The 18,595-nt window shown below is 44.7% G+C and overlaps 2 protein-coding genes across 4 annotated transcripts in view; both read right to left on the bottom strand.

The window, feature by feature from the left end:
- The window catches only part of TM9SF4 (transmembrane 9 superfamily member 4), a 50,146-nt gene extending 44,776 nt beyond the window's left edge, over positions 1-5,370 (bottom strand). Inside the window, exon 1 of one of the 2 annotated variants that reach the window (XM_070941850.1) lies at positions 5,329-5,370. In XM_070941850.1, coding sequence (XP_070797951.1) covers positions 5,329-5,349 — 21 coding nt within the window. In that variant the 5' untranslated portion in view covers positions 5,350-5,370. The remainder of the gene's footprint in view (positions 1-5,328) is intronic. The other variant, XM_070941851.1, reaches the window with a different exon arrangement.
- A 4,616-nt stretch (positions 5,371-9,986) lies between these two features.
- Positions 9,987-18,595, bottom strand: part of HCK (HCK proto-oncogene, Src family tyrosine kinase) — a 44,917-nt gene continuing 36,308 nt past the window's right edge. Inside the window, exons 12-13 of one of the 2 annotated variants that reach the window (XM_070941848.1) lie at positions 15,352-15,483; positions 9,987-10,545 (exon numbers count right to left, since the gene is read on the bottom strand). In XM_070941848.1, the coding sequence (XP_070797949.1) occupies positions 10,343-10,545; positions 15,352-15,483 (335 nt within the window). In that variant the 3' untranslated portion in view covers positions 9,987-10,342. The remainder of the gene's footprint in view (positions 10,546-15,351; positions 15,484-18,595) is intronic. The other variant, XM_070941849.1, reaches the window with a different exon arrangement.

Below are 18,595 nucleotides of genomic sequence, written 5' to 3'. Positions count from 1 at the left end.
GATTCTCCAGACCAGAACTCTTCATAAAATAAATTTGGGTGATTTGATTTTACAAAACTTCCACATTTTTAATATGTACTTCTTCATTCCTGTTCCTGTAAAAAATTTTATTCCAAGTGGGAAGCTCCAGACTGCATGGAGCAATCTGTGGTAGGATGCAGCTTTCCCATGCCACCAAAATGTTCAAAGATCAATTTTTTTTTAAACCACTTTTTCTATCCTGTCTCCACCACATCCTCTGTGACTTGGAGAAGAGGAAAAATGAGATTTCTTCCCTTAGCAACCCCTAAAAGACGGCCCATCCCAGTTATAAGATAACATGACTCTATTCAAACTGAATTTGGATATTTTAAGTAGTTGCAACTTGCCACTGCTGTTTAATCTTGCTGAAAGGCCAATTATTTTAACAGGACTCTGCGAAAAGTTCCTCACACATTCTATCCACTACAGACGTAAAAGTCAGAAAAGAACACCTTAATATATTCACAATAAATTTGTACAAAATAAGGGATGGGGGAACCAATGTAATAATCAGCCACTTTTGGATAAGTGCAATTTATAAGGATAAAGTCTAGGGAATCCCAATCATTCATCTTTATAAATGATCGTTTATGAAGAACGGTTGCAGGAACAGGGTATGTCTACTCTGATGAAAAGAAGGACCAGGGGAGACATGATAGCAGTCTTCTGATATCTCAGGGGCTGCCCCAAAGAAGAGGGAGTCAAACTATTCTCCGAAGCACCTGAGGGCAGGACAAGAAGCAGAGGGTGGAAACTCACCAAGGAGAGAAGCAACTTAGAACTCAGGAGAAATTTCCTGATAGTTGGAACAATTAATCAGTGGAACAGCTTGCCTCCAGAAGTTGTGAATGTTCCAAACACTGGAAATTTTTAAGAAGAGATTGGATAACCATTTGTCTGAAGTGGTGTAGGGTTTCCTGCCTGGGCAAGGGGTTGGACTAGAAGACCTCTAAGGTCCCTTCCAACTCTGTTATTCTATCTATTCTATCTCCCTTAAAAGCTCTAAAAGGTATGACAATTTAAAAGATAATAAAAGATAGTGCTGAAAATATTAAAATGAACTTTCAAACAGGTAATGTAAATAATGTACCAGAAGCAATCCAATATATATGCTGATAGGTAACCATAATATCATCATCACAGATAACTGGAAACATACATCAAAAATAACCTATTTTAACAAGGTTAAATCTTTAATAAGGAAAGCATTGTTTGCTGTTCCCATGTGAAGTTTCAGAAGGCTTCAGTCTCTGGAGAAGTCCATAATGTTGGGGAAAGTGAAAGGAAAGAGAAGAATCAATCAGAGCAAAGACCCTGCTCTCTGGAGAAGTCCATAATGTTGGGAAAGGTGGAAGGAAAGAGAAGAGGATGACCAGCAGCGAGATGGAGGGACTCCGTTACAATGGCCCTGTTGGAAGACCTAAAGCAGGGGTCTCCAACCTTGGTAACTTTAAGACTTGTGGACTTCAGCTCCCAGAGTTCTGGGAGTTGAAGTCCATAAGTTTTAAAGTTGCCAAGGTTGGAGACCTCTGACCTAAATGACAGATTGAAGACAGATTGTCTTGGAGAATCTGTCTTTGAGAAGATCTATCTATGTGGTTGCTAAGAGTCAACAGTGGAAAAGTATCAATCCGTATGAAAACCCTTCTCTCTAGAGAAGGGCAATATGAACATTGATCCATATGGTTGCTAAGAGGTGACATTGAATTGATGGCACATAATCCATCAATCAGTATCAAGACCAAGGTGCTTTGAGAAGTCCGTAATGTTGAGAAAAGTGGTAGGAAAGAGAAGAAGAGGTTGACCAGCAGCAAGTGGAGTTGTGGTAACGGGGACACCATTAGATCATCTGATGGACCAGTTGGTGACAATGAATTTTTCACTTTCACTTTGGGAAAAAAAATCTATGTGGCTACCAAGACTCAACTATGACTTCATACTTGATGGCACATCATCAAGGGTGACAGTATATAAGAGCATGCAATGTGGGTAAGGGCACATTAGGAGACCTGAAGGATCAGGTTGGGTACAGATCATTCTGGAAGTTCATCCATATGGAGTCAACAGTGACTTGATGGCAATGTCAAGACCAAGTTGCTTTGAGAAGTCCATCATTGGCATCCTTCAGTCTCAAGAGACTATGGTATTTGAGAAGTCCATAATGTTGAGAAAGGTGGAAGAAAAGAGAAGATGATGATGACGACGACCAAGGCGGATTGACACCTTGGTGGTGAGGGCACCATTAGAAGATCTGAAGGAGCTGGCTGGGGACAGATCATCATGGAGAAGGTCAAGCCATATGGTTGCTAAGAGAAGAGTGACTTGATGGCAATGTCAAGACCAAGATGCTTTGATAAATCCATAATGTTGGATAAGGTGGAAGGGAAGAGAAGAAGAAGACAACAAAGATGGATGGGCTAAGTAAGGGCACCACTGGAAGACCTGAAGAACCAGGTTGGAGACAGATCATCCTGGATAAAATCTATTTATGTGTCACCAAGAGTCAATTGACTTCATACCTGATGGCACATAATCAAGGGTGACAGTATATAAGGGCATGCAGTGGTAGTGGGGGCACCATTTGGAGATCTGAAGGACCTGGTTGGGCATAGTTCACCTCAGAGAAGATCAATCCATATGGTTCCTAAAAGCTGACACTGACTTGATGGCACATGAATCAACCCATGTCAGGACCAAGTTCCTTTGAGAGGTCCATAATGCTGGGAACAGTGGAAGGGAAGAGAAGAATTAGAGGAAGACCAAGGTGGATGGTCTCCGTTACAGTGGTGGTGAGGACATCATTCAAAGACTTGAAGGACCAGATTGGAGACAGATCATCCTAGAGAAAATCTGTATATGTGTTCACCAAAAGTCAACTATGACTTCATACTTGATGGCATATTATCAAGGGTAACAGTATATAAGATGAAGAAGTAGTGGGGGGAAGCACCATTTGGAGATCTGAAGGACCTGGTTGGGGACAGTTCACCTCAGAGAAGATCAATCCATATGGTTCCTAAAAAGGTGACACTGACTTAATGGCACATCAATCAACCCATGTCAGGACCAAGTTCCTTTGAGAGGTCCATAATGCTGGGAAAAGTGGGAAGAGAGGAAGAGAGGAAGAGGAAGAACGAGGAGGTTGACTCAGTTACAGTGGTGGTGAAGGCACCATTGGAAGACCTGAAGAACCAAGTTGGAGGAAGATCATCCTGGAGAAAAATCTATCTATGGGTTCCCAAGAGTCAACTATGACTTCATACTTGATGGCACATCATCAAGGGTAACAGTATATAAAATGATGAAGTAGTGGGAGGAAGCACCATTTGGAGATCTGAAGGACCTGGTTGGGGACAGTTCACCTCAGAGAAGATCAATCCATATGGTTCCTAAAAAGGTGACACTGACTTGATGGCACATCAATCGTTACAATCATGTAACGACCATGACCAGGGCGGCATTTGCCCAGGTCCGCCTTGTGCGCCAGTTGTGCCCTTACTTGGACCAAGATGCCCTACGCACCATTACTCATGCACTGGTCACCTCCCGTCTTGACTACTGCAACGCTCTCTACCTAGGGCTGCCCTTGAAAACCACTCGAAGGCTTCAGCTGGTGCAGAATGCGGCCCGCGCGTGTTGTGATGGGAGCGTCCCGACACTCCCATGTTACACCCCTCCTTCGCGACTTGCATTGGTTACCGGTTGCCCTTCGGGTGAGGTTCAAGGTGCTGGTTATTACCTACAAAGCCCTTCATGGCCTAGGCCCGGGATATTTGTCGGACCCCCTGCAGCCAGGGGCAATTCCCAATCGCCCGGTGCGTTCCCACAGACAGGGTCTCCTCAGGGTGCTGTCGGCCAGACAGTGTCGGCTGGCGACCCCCAGGGGGAGAGCTTTCTCTGTGGGCGCACCCACCCTCTGGAACCAACTTCCTTTGGAGCTCCGGATGGCCCCTGACCTTCGCTCATTCCACCATGATTTGAAGACCTGGTTGTTCCACAGCCTGGACTGATGGGAGGGTTTCTTAATGAATTTTAAATTGTTTTAAATTGGAATTTCAATTTTCTATTGTCTTTTAATGAGAAACTGTGCATCTTTACTGTTGTGAGCCGCCCTGAGTCCTTGGAGATAGGGCGGCATAAATATTGCATTATAAATAAATAAATAAATCAGGACCAAGTTCTTTTGAGAAGTCCATACTGTTTGGAAAAGGGGAAAGAGAAAAAAAAGGAGAAGGAGAAGACCATCAGCAAGGAGGTGGACTCAGTTACAATGGTGGCGAAGGCACCATTGGAAGACCTGAAGAACCAAGTTGGAGGAAGGTCATATGTGGAGAAAAATCTACATATGGGTCCCCAAGAGCCAACTATGACATGATGGCACATCAATCCATCCATCCATCCAAATCTACAAAAAAAGTGCTAATAAAGGAGGTGAGAAACATCTGGACCCTCCCTGTTGGTGGTTGATGGGGGGGAGACCCAGTTTGAACCCCAAGCATGGGGAACCCCAGCCCCCCCCAAAAAAAAGTTTAAGTAAAGCACTTTTTTTTAATTGAAAAGTTTTACAGAAAAAAATCCCCCCCCAATATTCCCCCCACCCTTTTTCCCTCCCCCCCCACCACCTCCACACCCCTTCCCCCCATCCCACCCTCCCCCAAAGACTTCCCAGAGCAAAATACAGGGTATTTCAATTAACAATCATAAGCTAAATTAACCTAACTATCCTTAAAGTACCAAATCCCCCCCTGAAGCCTTGACTCCACTACAGATAACGTAATACTTCTAAAATTTAACATTCATTCATAAGCTATTTGATATTTTCTTGTCTTGATACTTATTTTGAATATAGTCAATCCATCTTCAAGGGGCACTTTTTTAAAAAATAAATCTGTGTGTCCCCCCCCCCACTTTCAGCGCCGCTGTAACTTCGAACGGCCACTAAACGGGACGGTTGTAAGTCGAGGACCGCCTGCCCGTCTCAGAAGGGAGCCCGTCAAGAGTTCAGCCCCTCCCCCGTGTGTGGATAGACCCCCCCAAGAGCCCCCTCAGGAGATATTTGGGGGCCCCTGTCACGGGGGGGGCGTTTTACCCCCTCAGGAGACCCCCCTGAGGCGACCCTCTTGGCTTCGGAAGGGAAGGAATTTGGGGGGGGAGGTCGTGGGGGGGAGATGCCCCTCCCCCCACAGGGGGTTCCAGGCTCTTCCTCGCCCCCCTCCGAAGGCCCCCGCCGCCCCAGAGACCCCTCAGAGACCCCCGGTCCGTCCCCCGACCTCTCCCGCAGGGCCCCAGCGCCGGCGCCCCACTCACCAGAGCCCCCGGGGCCGCCATCTTGGATCCACGTGTCGGCGCTGACGTCGCCGGAAGTGGCTTGCCATTGGCCGAGGCCGCCGGTCGCCATGGAGACGGCGGCCATGGCTAGTTTGGAAGGCCCAGCCCGACTTTGGCCTGGTTTTTTACGGACGCTTCCTCCTCCCCCACACCAACCACGCCCGGGCTGGCAGTTGCAAACCCCTCGCGGAAGGAACGGGGAGGTTTGGTGGAAAGGAAGCTTTGGTTGGGCCTTTTCCGCCTTTATCGCCATCTTGGCTGCTGGCGGGAGCGGGGCTCTTTCCGCCATCTTTGGTGCGGGCGCGTTCCTGTGTGGAGGCGGCGGCCATGTCTATCGTGGGCAGGATAGCAAGGCGCCCCTCTACGTGATTGGATGTTGGGAGCGGGCGCCATCTTTTTTAAGGGCAGTGCTGGGATGCCCAGATGATTTTTAAAGGGCTTTAAAAGGAGACAGTTTGTTTGTGTGCAAAGCCAACATTGGCTTAAAACGCACAAATCATCAGAATCAGGCTTTAAGGGACGTCTTCTACAGCAGACATGTATTTTTCTATACCCATTTTAGATTCCCAGGATGCCCTTTCTTGATTAAACGACTTTAAGTAACTGCTGCAGTCATTAAGCAAGCACTCGGTTGTTAAGTGAGCCAATTCTGCAAGTTGAAGTCCCACAAGTCTTAAAATTGCCAAGGTCGGAGACCCCAGATTTAGTATTTTGTATGAACTCGGCCACCCTGCCTTATCAATTGTTTAGTGAGTTTTGCCCCATGTTATGACCTTTTTGTCAAGTGAGTCATGTGGTCATTAAGTGAACATGGCTTCTCTCATTGTCAGAAGCCGGAGGGAAGGTTACAAAAGGCAATCATATGATCCCCCGGGACATTGCAACTGGGATCATATGATTAAATACATGCTGGTTGATAAGCATTCAAATTCTGTTCACTGACCATGTTGCAATGACCATTTTTTAAAAAGTGTCGTCGTAACTTTGGTCACTAGACAAATGGTTGTAAGTCGAGGACAACCCGTACAGTGGTTGGAGCAGACCTGGTACACTATGCCCAAATCAATCCAGATCATGGGTTAATGTAATGTGTGAACTCGGACGCCTTTCCCACTGAAGTTTTTTTAATTTCAAGATTTAGAGTTTAGCTTTTGATAGATAGATAGATTCACATCAATCCTTTCAAGATTTTCTCCCCAGGTAAAATGGGATGAGCTGTTTTCTCTTAAAAGAGCTAAAAATAAGGGAGATGTTTGGAGGAGAAAAATGGTTGTCATGGAAAATAAGGAGTTATTAAAGAAAAATGAAGTCTGAAAACTTCCGTGGTTTGCAAAAGGATTTGGGTAAGCATGAAACAAAAACATAATCTTCAGGCATATCAATGAATCATTAAAAATCCAATCCTTAGGGGAAAATAATATAACATCTGAAGAGATATTAATATAGGTATTCCTTGACTTATCACCATTGATTTAGTGACTGTTCAAAGTTGCAACAGCATTGAAAAAAAGTGACTTATGCCCGTTTTTCACACTTACGACCATTGCCGCATTCCCCATGGTCACATGATTTAGATGCTTGGCAACTGGCATGTACTTATGACAGTTGCAGAGTCCCGGGGTCACGTGTGATCCCCTTTTGCAACCTCCTGACAAGCAAAGTCAAGGGAGAAGCCAGATTCACTTTACATCCATGTTACTAACTTAACATCTGCTATGATTCACTTAACAATTCTGGCAAGAAAGGTCGTAAAATGGGGAAAAAACTCACTTAACAACGGTTTTGCTTAGCAGCAGAAATTTTGGACTCAGTTGTGGATGTAAGCTGAGGGTTATCTGTAAATCTAAACCAAAGTTTGTGGCTTGATGTATGGGGTTTATATCTTCAAATAAATTGTAACAGAACCTATACAAATTATGCTTTAGCGTCATGTGTGATCTCCGTCAACCTCCCTGAAGCCACTCATGTGTTTGAAATAACTGTGGATGTATTTCACGTACATATATTTGAGCTAGATAGTTCCAAGTAGCCAGGATAGATTAGGGACAGATTTTCATAGAGAAAATATATCTATGCGGTTGCTAAGATCAGTAACACCTTAAATAAGAATGGAATGAAACTGAACAGAACGGAATGGAATAGAATAAATATTGGAATGAAGAATGGAATGGAATGGAGTGGAATGGAATAGAATAGAATAGAATAGAATAGAATAGAATAGAATAGAATAGAATAGAATAGAATAGAATAGAATAGAATAGAATAGAATATTGGAATGAAGAATGGAATGGAATGGAATGGAATGGAATGGAATAGAATAGAATAGAATAGAATAGAATAGAATAGAATAGAATAGAATAGAATAGAATAGAATAGAATAGAATAAATATTGGAATGAAGAATGGAATGGAATGGAATGGAATAGAATAGAATAGAATAGAATAGAAATAGAATAGAATAGAATAGAATAGAATAGAATAGAATAGAATAGAATAGAATAGAATAGAATAGAATAGAGAATGGAATGGAATGGAATGGAATGGAATGGAATGGAATAGGGAATGGAATGGAATAGAAAATGGAATGGAATGGAATGGAATAAATATTGGAATGAAGAATGGAATGGAATGGAATAGAATGGAGAATGGAATGGAATGGAATAGAAAATGGAATGGAATGGAATGGAATGGAATAGAATAGAATAGAATAGAATAGAATAGAATAGAATAGAATAGAGAATGGAATGGAATGGAATGGAATGGAATGGAATAGGGAATGGAATGGAATAGAAAATGGAATGGAATGGAATGGAATGGAATGGAATAGAATAGAATAGAATAGAATAGAATAGAATAGAATAGAATAGAATAGAATAGAATAGAATAGAGAATGGAATGGAATGGAATGGAATGGAATAGGGAATGGAATGGAATGGAATGGAATGGAATAGAATAGAATAGAATAGAATAGAATAGAATAGAATAGAATAGAGAATGGAATGGAATGGAATGGAATAGGGAATGGAATGGAATGGAATGGAATAGAATAGAATAAATATTGGAATGAAGAATGGAATAGAATGGAGAATGGAATGGAGAATAGAATAGAATAGAATAGAATAGAATAGAATAGAATAGAATAGAATAGAATAGAATAGAATTAGAATAGAATAGAATAAATATTGGAATGAAGAATGGAATGGAATGGAATGGAATAGAATAGAATAGAATAGAATAGAATAGAATAGAATAGAATAGAATAGAATAGAATAGAATAGAATAGAATAGAATAGAATAAATATTGGAATGAAGAATGGAATGGAATGGAATGGAATGGAATGGAATAGAATAGAATAGAATAGAATAGAATAGAATAGAATAGAATAGAATAGAATAGAATAGAATAGAATAGAATAGAATAAATATTGGAATGAAGAATGGAATGGAATGGAATGGAATGGAATGGAATGGAGAATGGAATGGAATGGAATGGAATGGAATAGAATAGAATAGAATAGAATAGAATAGAATAGAACAGATCAGAACAGATCAGAACAGAACAGAACAGAACAGAATTATTTATTGGCCAAGTGTGACTGGACACACAAGGAATTTGTCTCTGACGCCTAACCTCTCAGTGTGCATGCAAGCAACAAGTGATAAATCATGATCGCAATCATAAAATACAATCACCACAAATCATAAGACACAACAACAGTGATAATTGTTGCATCGTATACAAAACAATGATAAAAAACGACAATCAATTCCACGCAAAAGCCAAGAATAATTTCTTTTTTTTTTGAATTTCAATTTTTATTGCAAATAGTTATCTTTTCATTCTATTAGAATAATTATTATTTGTATCTTACAATGATTTCAAATGTGCCACTGTCTCATCATCCTCCCTAATTTGGATCTTGGGCAGTGAATCGAATCTTCGTTAAACGCAGGCGTATTTCAAGGAACGTTCCTCCCACTTTTAGTTGTCTTGAAATGAGAAACTAGCATTAAGAATCAGTCGGCGAAGCTTTTCGAAGGCCACTCATGAATCAAAATATATACAAGCCGTCCTCGACATACAACCTTATTCCTTCAAAGGCACTGAAAAAAGTGACTCGTGACTGTTTTTCACACTTAACGACCATCGCGGCATTCCTCATGGTCCCGTGATCAAAATTCAAAGGCTTGGCAACTGGCATGGACTTGACGACGGTTGCAGTGTCCCGGGGCCCTCACAAGCAACAATGGGGAAGCCGGATTCATGGAATGAACGTGTCACTAACTGAACTGATTTGCTTAACAACCGTGCCACGAAAGGTCGTAAAGTGGAACAATGCTCCCTTAACAGCGGTCTCGCTTAGCAACAGAAATTACAGGCTCAATTGTGGTCATAAATCAAGGATTATCTGCAGTCAAAGCTGGCTGGGGAATTCTGGGAGTTGAAGTCCACAAGTCTTAAAAGTTGCCAAGGTTGGAGACGGATCCAAAATACAGACTATATTTCTCTCTCTCTCTTTCTCTTCTTCTTCTTTTCTTCTCTCTTTTTCTCTTGCTGTCTCACATTCTCTCTGTTTTTCTCTTTCTCTCCCTCCTCTCTCTCTCTCTCTCTCTCCCTCCCCTCCTTCCCTCCCTCCCTTATATGTACACACACAATTTCTCTCATACGGACACACGCTTTCTGTTCACACACATCCCTCCGGGAACTTCCACCAGAACGTTGTGGCTTCACAACCGCCGTCAAAGATAAAAATGCCTTCCATCTTTGAAGCGGTTTCTGCCGACGGCAGTCTGATTAGTTTGCAGCGAAGACCAAAGTGTTTGCTTAATTCAGTTCCTTAATCCAACCAGGTTTGCAAACCAGCCATGATGGCCCGAAGGAAAAAGTCTCTTCCCTCTAAACCACAGATTCTCCAAGCCAAAACCTTCCACCTCTGAGGCCTCACGGTACTGCAGGAGTCCGGCAACACCGGTGTGGCCACGAGGCATCCCTTCTAAGGCTGTTGCTGGTACTGCTTTTCCGTGCCGGTGAAAAAATCCTCCAGGATGCTCTGGATGTACTCAAAGGTGGGACGATCATCCGGTTTCTGCTTCCAACACCTCATCATGATCTCGTAGAGCTCCTGCGGGCAGTCCTGGGGACGTGGCATCCGGTAGCCACGCTCGAGCGCACGCATCACTTCCAAATTTGTCCTCCCTGCATTGTAGACAAAGAAAGAGACGGGTTGAACATCCTGACGTGAAACACAACTCGGAAGCTATCAGAGAAGAGAAAAGGGGGTTCCTGCAGGTCATGGAATCAGCTGCCCCCAGAGATAAGGAGAATCCAGGACCTCGGTGCCTTCCGCCGTGCCCTTAAAACTTTCTTTTTCCAGCAAGCCGGGCTGGCCTAACACTTTTTAAATGTTTTAATTGGTTTGTTACTGTTTTTAATTATGGGGCCAAATTTATATATATCTTTTAATGGTATTTTAATATTTGTAGTCTATGCTTTTACATGGCTGTACACCGCCCTGAGTCCTTAGGGAGAAGGGCGGTATATAAATTCAAAAATAAAATAAAATAAATAAATAAATAAATGGTGCCTCTGTCCTAGGGACTTGTCAGGGGTCCAAAAATCAGTAAAATCATTGGCACAGTCAGGCTGGCATGACCTTGTGGGCTCCTGAGTGCTCTCTGAGCTGGGTTGTTTTCTTGTGGACATTTCATGACCCAACTAGGTAACATCATCAATGCTAGAAGGGAGGAGGAGGAGGAAGACATGAGAGGAAAGGGGAGAGGAGGAGGAGGACTGTGGGATCCTTAGTGCCCTCTGAGCTTGGTTGTTGTTTTGCAGAAATTTCATTACTAAGATAAGTAATGTCATCAGTGCTAGAAGGGAGTGAGAATTTGAGGACAGGACGAGGAGGAAGAGGAGGAGGAGAACTGTTGGATCTGGTGCTGTGTTTTGTTGTTTTTTTGCAGACATTTCATTACCTAACTAGGTAATACCATCAGTGCTAGAAGGGAGTGTAGTTTACAGAGAGGAGGAGGAGGAGGAGGAGGAGGAGGAGGAGGAGGAGGAGGAGGAGGAGGAGGAGGAGGAGGAGGAGGAGGAGGACTGTTGGATCTTTGGTGCTGTCTGAGCTCAGTTGAATTTTTCCAGACATTTCATTACCCAACTAGGTAACACCATCAGTGCTAGAAGGGAGTATAGTTTACAGAGAGGAGGAGGAGGAGGAGGAGGAGGAGGAGGAGGAGGAGGAGGAGGACTGTGGGATCTTTGGTGCTGTCTGAGCTCGGTTGAATTTTTCCAGACATTTCATTACCCAACTAGGTAACATCCTCAGGAATAGAAGGGAGTGGGGTTTACAGAGCTCTCCAAAACCCCACACCCTTCTAGCCCTGATGACGTTCCCTAGTTTGGTCATGAAACGTCTGCCAGAAAACAACCATTCGCAGAGAACTCCAAGGACCCCACAATTCTCCTCCTGCTCCTCCTCCTCCTCTCTGCAAACCCCACACCCTTCTAAAGATGATCAACCCGCTCTACGACCATCATGAGTATGACCATGTTGGGCAGCCCCCCCCGCTTATGGTCATAACTTGAGGATCGAAGCACAAGAAATGTTTGGGGAAAGGCCAAGGTTGCATGTTACTTTAGAGCAGTGTTTCTCAACTTTGGAAGCTTGAAGATGGGTGGACTTCAACTCCCAGAATCCCCCAGCCAGCGCTGCTGGCTGGGGGATTCTGGGAGTTGAAGTCCACCCATCTTCAAGCTTCCAAGGTTGAGAAACACTGCTCTAGAGATTTCGTTTTGAGATGAGAATGAGAAGAAGCATTACGGAACAGCGTATTAAAGCTTTACGTGGCCACCGTCGTCTTGCAACCCCCGGAAGCGTTGGCCCACAGCATTAGCGTGTAGTTGTGGAAATTGTGTGTTGCAACGATGTGTTTCCTTCGACAACGCTACGGTGTCGTCCACTTGGTGTGGGAAAAGACCCTCCCACAAATCCTTTTTCCGTTGAAATGTTAAAAATTCATAATGATTTTTTTTTTTTATAACGGGTCTTTCCGTCTTGAACGCAAGGAACACAAGTGTGCGTTCCTAAGCAAACTTAGCAAAATGGGGAAAATGTGTGCGTTGCGTTATCACACCTCATTGTGTCCACATTGTGTCGCAAGGCGTGTTTTGACAACTGCTTCCTCTCCGAGGGACACAACGTGCGTTGTTTAATCAAGGGTATTTATTTTTTTTTAGCTTTCTTGCTAAAAACCAGGCCGGGCCACGGCCCACCATTGCAGACCAGCCGTGTAAAGTCCGCCAGTGACCCCAGACACGTCCCCCTCCTCCTCCTCTCTTTGCTGAAAGTTGAACCCCAAATTCCTTGAGCTGTGACTTAGCCCTGACACCCCCCCCCCCAAATTCTTTGGCCTGCGACAGTTCTTCCCAAGAAGGGCAGGCTTGTCTTAAGGACCAAGAGATGCTGGGGAGAGAAGGCTGAAAAAACTGGGGTCTCCAACCTTGGTCCCTTTAAGACTTGTGGACTTCATCTCCCAGAATTCCCCCAGCCAGCCACAAGTCCACAAATCTTAAAGTTGCCAAGATTGGACACCTTTGCAAAAAAAGGCCTTTCTTTCTTTCTTTCTTTCTTTCTTTCTTTCTTTCTTTCTTTCTTTCTTTCTTTCTTTCTTTCTTTCTTTCTTCTCTTTCCTCTCCTCCCTCCTTCCTTTCCTTCCTTTTTCTTTCCTCTCCTTCCTTCCTTTCTTTCTTTCTCTCTCTCCCTCTCTTCTTTCTTCTCTTTCCTCTCCTCCCTCCTTCCTTTCCTTCCTTTTTCTTTCCTCTCCTTCCTTTCTTTCTTTCTTTCTTTCTCTGTCTCTCCCTTCCTCTCTTCTTTCTTCTCTTTCCTCTCCTCCCTCCTTTCTTTTTCCTTCCTCTCCTTTCTTGCTTTCTTCTCTTTCCTCTCCTCCCCCTTTCCTTCCTTTTTCTTTCCTCTCCTTCCTTCCTTTCTCTCTCCCTTCCTCTCTTCTTTCTTCTCTTTCCTCTCCTCCCTCCTTCCTTTTTCCTTCCTCTCCTTTCTTTCTTTCCTTTCTTTTCTTTCTTCTCCTCTCTTTCCTTTCCTTCCTTTTTCTTTCCTCTCCTTCCTTCCTTCCTCTCTCTCTCCCTTCCTCTCTTCTTTCTTCTCTTTCCTCTCCTACCTCCTTCCTTTTTCCTTCCTCTCCTTTCTTTCTCTTTCTTTCTTTCTCTTTCTTTCTTTCTTTCTTTCTTTCTTTCTTTCTTTCTTTTTTCTCTTTCCTCTCCTCCCTCCTTTCTTTCCTTCATTTTTCTTTCTCCTTCCTCCCTTTCTTTCTCTCTCTCCCTTCCTCTCTTCTATCTTCTTTCCTCTCCTCCCTCCTTCCTTTTTCCTTCCTCCTTCCTTCCTTCTTTCCTTTCTTTCTTTCTTCCTTTTCTTCTCTTCTCTTTCTTCACTTTCCTCTCCTCCCTCCTTCCTTTCCTTCCTTTTTCTTTCCTCTCCTTCCTTCCTTCCTTCCTTTCTCTCTCCCTTCCTCTCTTCTTTCTTCTCTTTCCTCTCCTCCCTCCGTCCTTTTTCCTTCCTCTCCTTCCTTCCTTTCTTCTCTTCCTCCTCCTCCTCCTTTTCTTCTCCTCCTTTTCCTCCTTCTTCTCCCATTGCTTCATGCACCCTGCTGTTGGCCACAAGTGGTCCCAGGGCTCCATCACCATTCACACCAAAGAGTTGCTAACTTGTCTATCAGAATCAGAACAGAGCTGGAAGGGACCTTGGAGGTCTTCTAGTCCAGCCCCCTGCTGAAGCAGGACACATTATATCAGTGATAGTTAACCTTTTGGGTGCCGAGTGCCCAAAGCGCACACACGCAAATGCACTTATGCATGCCCGAACCCCCAAAATGCTACGCGAGCCCCTCCCCGCGCATGTGTGCATTCCCCGCGCATGCGCCCTGCCCCCCCCCCCGTGTTAGCTTCCAGGTGATGCAGGAGGCTTTACCAGGCCCAAAATGGGGCATGCATGTGTGTGCATCTCCCACCATCCAGCTAGTCTTCGGATCTCTGCCGCGCACGCGCCCCGCCCTTCCGTGCATGTGTGCGTGCGTTCCCCGCACCTCCCAGAATTCCCCATCCAGTAATGAATTCTGGGAGTTGAAGTCCACAAGTCCTAACGAAGGCTGGGAAACCCCAGCATCTCTTGGTCCTTAAGACAAGCTGAAGCCCACACATCTTAAATTTGCTCGGATTCAGAAACACTGTGCTACGATAAACGGTAGTCCTCGGTTTACGACCGGCCACCTCATTGACCGTTCAAAGTTACAATGGATCTTTCCAGAGCTACTGACAACTGGGATTCGAAGTTCCGACAGCCTCCCACCCGCTTCCCTTCGGCCACAAGATGGCATTTTGGGCCCTTGGCCATTTACGGGCCTCCTGCGATCACCTGACTAACTATTTATAATGTTTCTTGCCCGAAACGGGCAGTTATTTCCAGTTTCTGGCAAAACACCTCCATTGGCTAAAAGAGGTTAATTTAATGACCACGGCGTTGGCTTAGCGACCACCACATTCACTTACTGACCACCACCACAAAAAAAAAAAAAGTTTTTTTAAAAAAATTGGGCGTGGTCACTTGCGACTCCCTTAACAACCAGCAGGATGTACAGGCTTCAATACGGTCGTATATCGAGGACTATCTACCAAGGGGCTACCTACAAGCCACTTTGAGCCGCGGTGGCGCAGTGGTGAGAGTGCAGTGTTGCAAGCTACTTCTGCTGAGTGCCGGCTGCCTGCAATTTGGCAGTTCGAATCTCACCAGGCTCAAGGTCGACTCAGCCTTCCGTCCTTCCGAGGTGGGTAAAATGAGGACCCAGATTGCTGGGGGGCAAGAGGCTGACTCTGTAAACCGCTTAGAGAGGGCTGGAAAGCATTGTAAAGCGGTATATAAGTCTAAGGGCTATTGCTATTGCTATCGTAAGAGTTTTCGGGGGGTGGGGAGCCACCTTTTTGGCTACACACCTGGATACGGAGTGTGCCCGTAGGTGATGATCTCCATCAGCAAGATCCCGAAGGACCACACGTCCGACTTTATGGTGAAGGAGCCATAATTGATCGCTTCGGGGGCAGTCCACTTGATGGGGAACTTGGCACCTGCCCAAAAGTCCAAACCAAGATAGTTAGATTTAGCCTGAAAACGGCAGCTGGATAATGTTATCAGTTTAGTTTAATGGGGAAGGTACCAGAGAGAAAGACAGGGACGGTGAGTTCTAGTCCTACTTTAGTCATGAGAGCCAGCTGGGTGACTTTGGGCCAATCACCAGGAGACGGTGAGTTCTAGTCCCGCCTTAGGCATGAAAGGTGGCTGGGTGACTTTGGGCCAATCACCAGGAGACGGTGAGTTCTAGTCCCACCTTAGGCATGAAAGACGGCTGGGTGACTTTGGGCCAATCACCAGGAGACGATGAGTTCTAGTCCCACCTTAGGCATGAAAGACGGCTGGGTGACTTTGGGCCAATCACCAGGAGACGGTGAGTTCTAGTCCCGCCTTAGGCATGAAAGGTGGCTGGGTGATGTTGGGCCAATCACCAGGAGACGGTGAGTTCTAGTCCCGCCTTAGGCATGAAAGGTGGCTGGGTGATGTTGGGCCAATCACCAGGAGACGGTGAGTTCTAGTCCCACTTTAGGCATGAAAGCCAGCTGGGTGACTTTGGGCCAATCACCAGGAGACGGTGAGTTCTAGTCCCACCTTAGGCATGAAAGACGGCTGGGTGACTTTGGGCCAATCACCAGGAGACGGTGAGTTCTAGTCCCGCCTTAGGCATGAAAGCCGGCTGGGTGACTTTGGGCCAATCACCAGGAGACGGTGAGTTCTAGTCCCGCCTTAGGCATGAAAGGTGGCTGGGTGACTTTGGGCCAATCACCAGGAGACGGTGAGTTCTAGTCCCGCTTTAGGCATGAAAGGTGGCTGGGTGATGTTGGGCCAATCACCAGGAGACGGTGAGTTCTAGTCCCACTTTAGGCATGAAAGCCAGCTGGGTGACTTTGGGCCAATCACCAGGAGACGGTGAGTTCTAGTCCCACCTTAGGCATGAAAGACGGCTGGGTGACTTTGGGCCAATCACCAGGAGACGGTGAGTTCTAGTCCCGCCTTAGGCATGAAAGGTGGCTGGGTGATGTTGGGCCAATCACCAGGAGACGGTGAGTTCTAGTCCCGCTTTAGGCATGAAAGCCGGCTGGGTGACTTTGGGCCAATCACCAGGAGACGGTGAGTTCTAGTCCCACCTTAGGCATGAAAGACGGCTGGGTGACTTTGGGCCAATCACCAGGAGACGGTGAGTTCTAGTCCCGCCTTAGGCATGAAAGCCAGCTGGGTGACTTTGGGCCAATCACCAGGAGACGGTGAGTTCTAGTCCTGCCATATGCACGATAGCCAACTTGGTGACTTTGGGCCACTCTTTCTCAGACCAACCTACTTCACAGGATTGTTGTTGTGGGGAAAATAAGAAGAAGGAGGTTTGCGGGATATGTTTCCTGATCCTTCTAATCCTGTATGGCATTTTTCTTCTTGCCCCGCTGAGGGGTGGGGGGCAGGGGACAGGAAGATGAATTATCAAATCTTAAAAAAATAAAACGCTTGAATAAAAAAATGGCTTTCCTTTCCCTGCAAATATCTTCCCTTTCTCCATATTTAGTTGGGCAGAATAACAGAAGAATAGAGCTGAAAGGGGCCGTGGAGGTCTTCTAGTCCAACCCCCTAAACCATTCGAAAAATGGCCGTCCAGTCTATTCTTAAAATCCTCCAGGGACGGCGAAGGACAGACCTTTGATTCAGGGGTTTAATCTAAAATTTGTTACTACCGATTCTGTGGCCGTGGCTTGGTGGAGGGGGTTAATGTGACTGGGTGGGCGTGGCCAACTTTTTTTTTTTTTTTTACTTTTAAAAGCATTTTTTCTACAACCTTAAGAGGTTGCAGAAAAAAATGCTTTTAGAACAGGGGTGGGCAACTGTGGCCCTTTTACAACCTGTGGACTTCAACTCCCAGAATTCCTGAGACAGCCAAGCTGGCTCAGGAATTCTGGGAGTTGAAGTCCACAGGTCATAAAGGGGCCATATTTGCCCACCCCTGTTTTAGAAGCTTCTGACGATCAGGCAACTCAGCTGGGATCGTCAGAGGCTTTTAAAAGCCTCTGACGATCCCAGCTGAGCCGCGCGATCATCAGAGGCTTTTTTTTTTTTATTTTTTAAAGCATTTTTTCGGCCAAAGTGGTTGTAGAAAAAATGCTTTTAAAAGTAAAAAAAACCAGCCTCTGATGATTGCGCGGCTCAGCTGGGCATGGGGGGGGGGCGCAAAGATTTTTGCTACCGGTTCTCCGAATCACCTGCCGCCATCGCTACCGGATCGGGCGATCTGGTCCGAACCGGGAGCATTTCACCCCTGCTTTGATTGCATCCTGTGGCCGCCATCTTGACTTTTTCGACCACATCCTACAGATCCCACCTCCCCAATTGTCCCAATTGTCACTTCTTCGGAAATGCTGGAGACTCACTCCCATCCCGCAGGGACCCCAAGGTCATCTCCCAGGCTCTCCGATTGGGGAGGCTCGGCGTTAAAATCTAATTAATCTACATTCTCCATAAAAGTGAAGGAGGCACACTAGAGAGTGTATGCACCAGGACAAATTCCTTGTGTATCCCATCACACTTGGCTAATAAAGAATTCTATTCCATTCCATTCTCTATTCTATTCTATTTTATTCTACTCTACTCTACTCTTCACTCCAATATTCTATTCTATTCTATTCTATTCTATTCTATTCTATTCTATTCTATTCTATTCTATTCTATTCTACTCTATTCTTATCTACCCTACCCTACCCTACTCTACTCTACTCTATTCTATTCTTCATTCCAATATTCTATTCTATTCTATTCTATTCTATTCTATTCTATTCTATTCTATTCTATTCTATTCTATTCTATTCTATATTCTACTCTATTCTATTCTTATCTACTCTACTCTATTCTTCCATTCCATTCCATTCTCTATTCTACTCTACTCTACTGTGCTCTACTGTACTCTCTTCTATTCTTCATTCCAATATTCTATTCTATTCTATTCTATTCTATTCTATTCTATTCTAATCTATTCTATTCTACTCTATTCTTATCTACCCTACCCTACCCTACTCTACTCTACTCTATTCTATTCTTCATTCCAATATTCTATTCTATTCTATTCTATTCTATTCTATTCTATTCTAT

Source organism: Pituophis catenifer, unplaced genomic scaffold (genome assembly GCF_029215685.1).
Source record: "Pituophis catenifer annectens isolate HBS135680 unplaced genomic scaffold, rPitCat1.0.hap2 SCAF_3, whole genome shotgun sequence".
NCBI lineage: Eukaryota > Metazoa > Chordata > Lepidosauria > Squamata > Colubridae > Pituophis > Pituophis catenifer.
The sequence above is the reverse complement of the archived record's forward strand: the minus strand, read 5'-3'. Positions and strand labels throughout refer to the sequence as shown.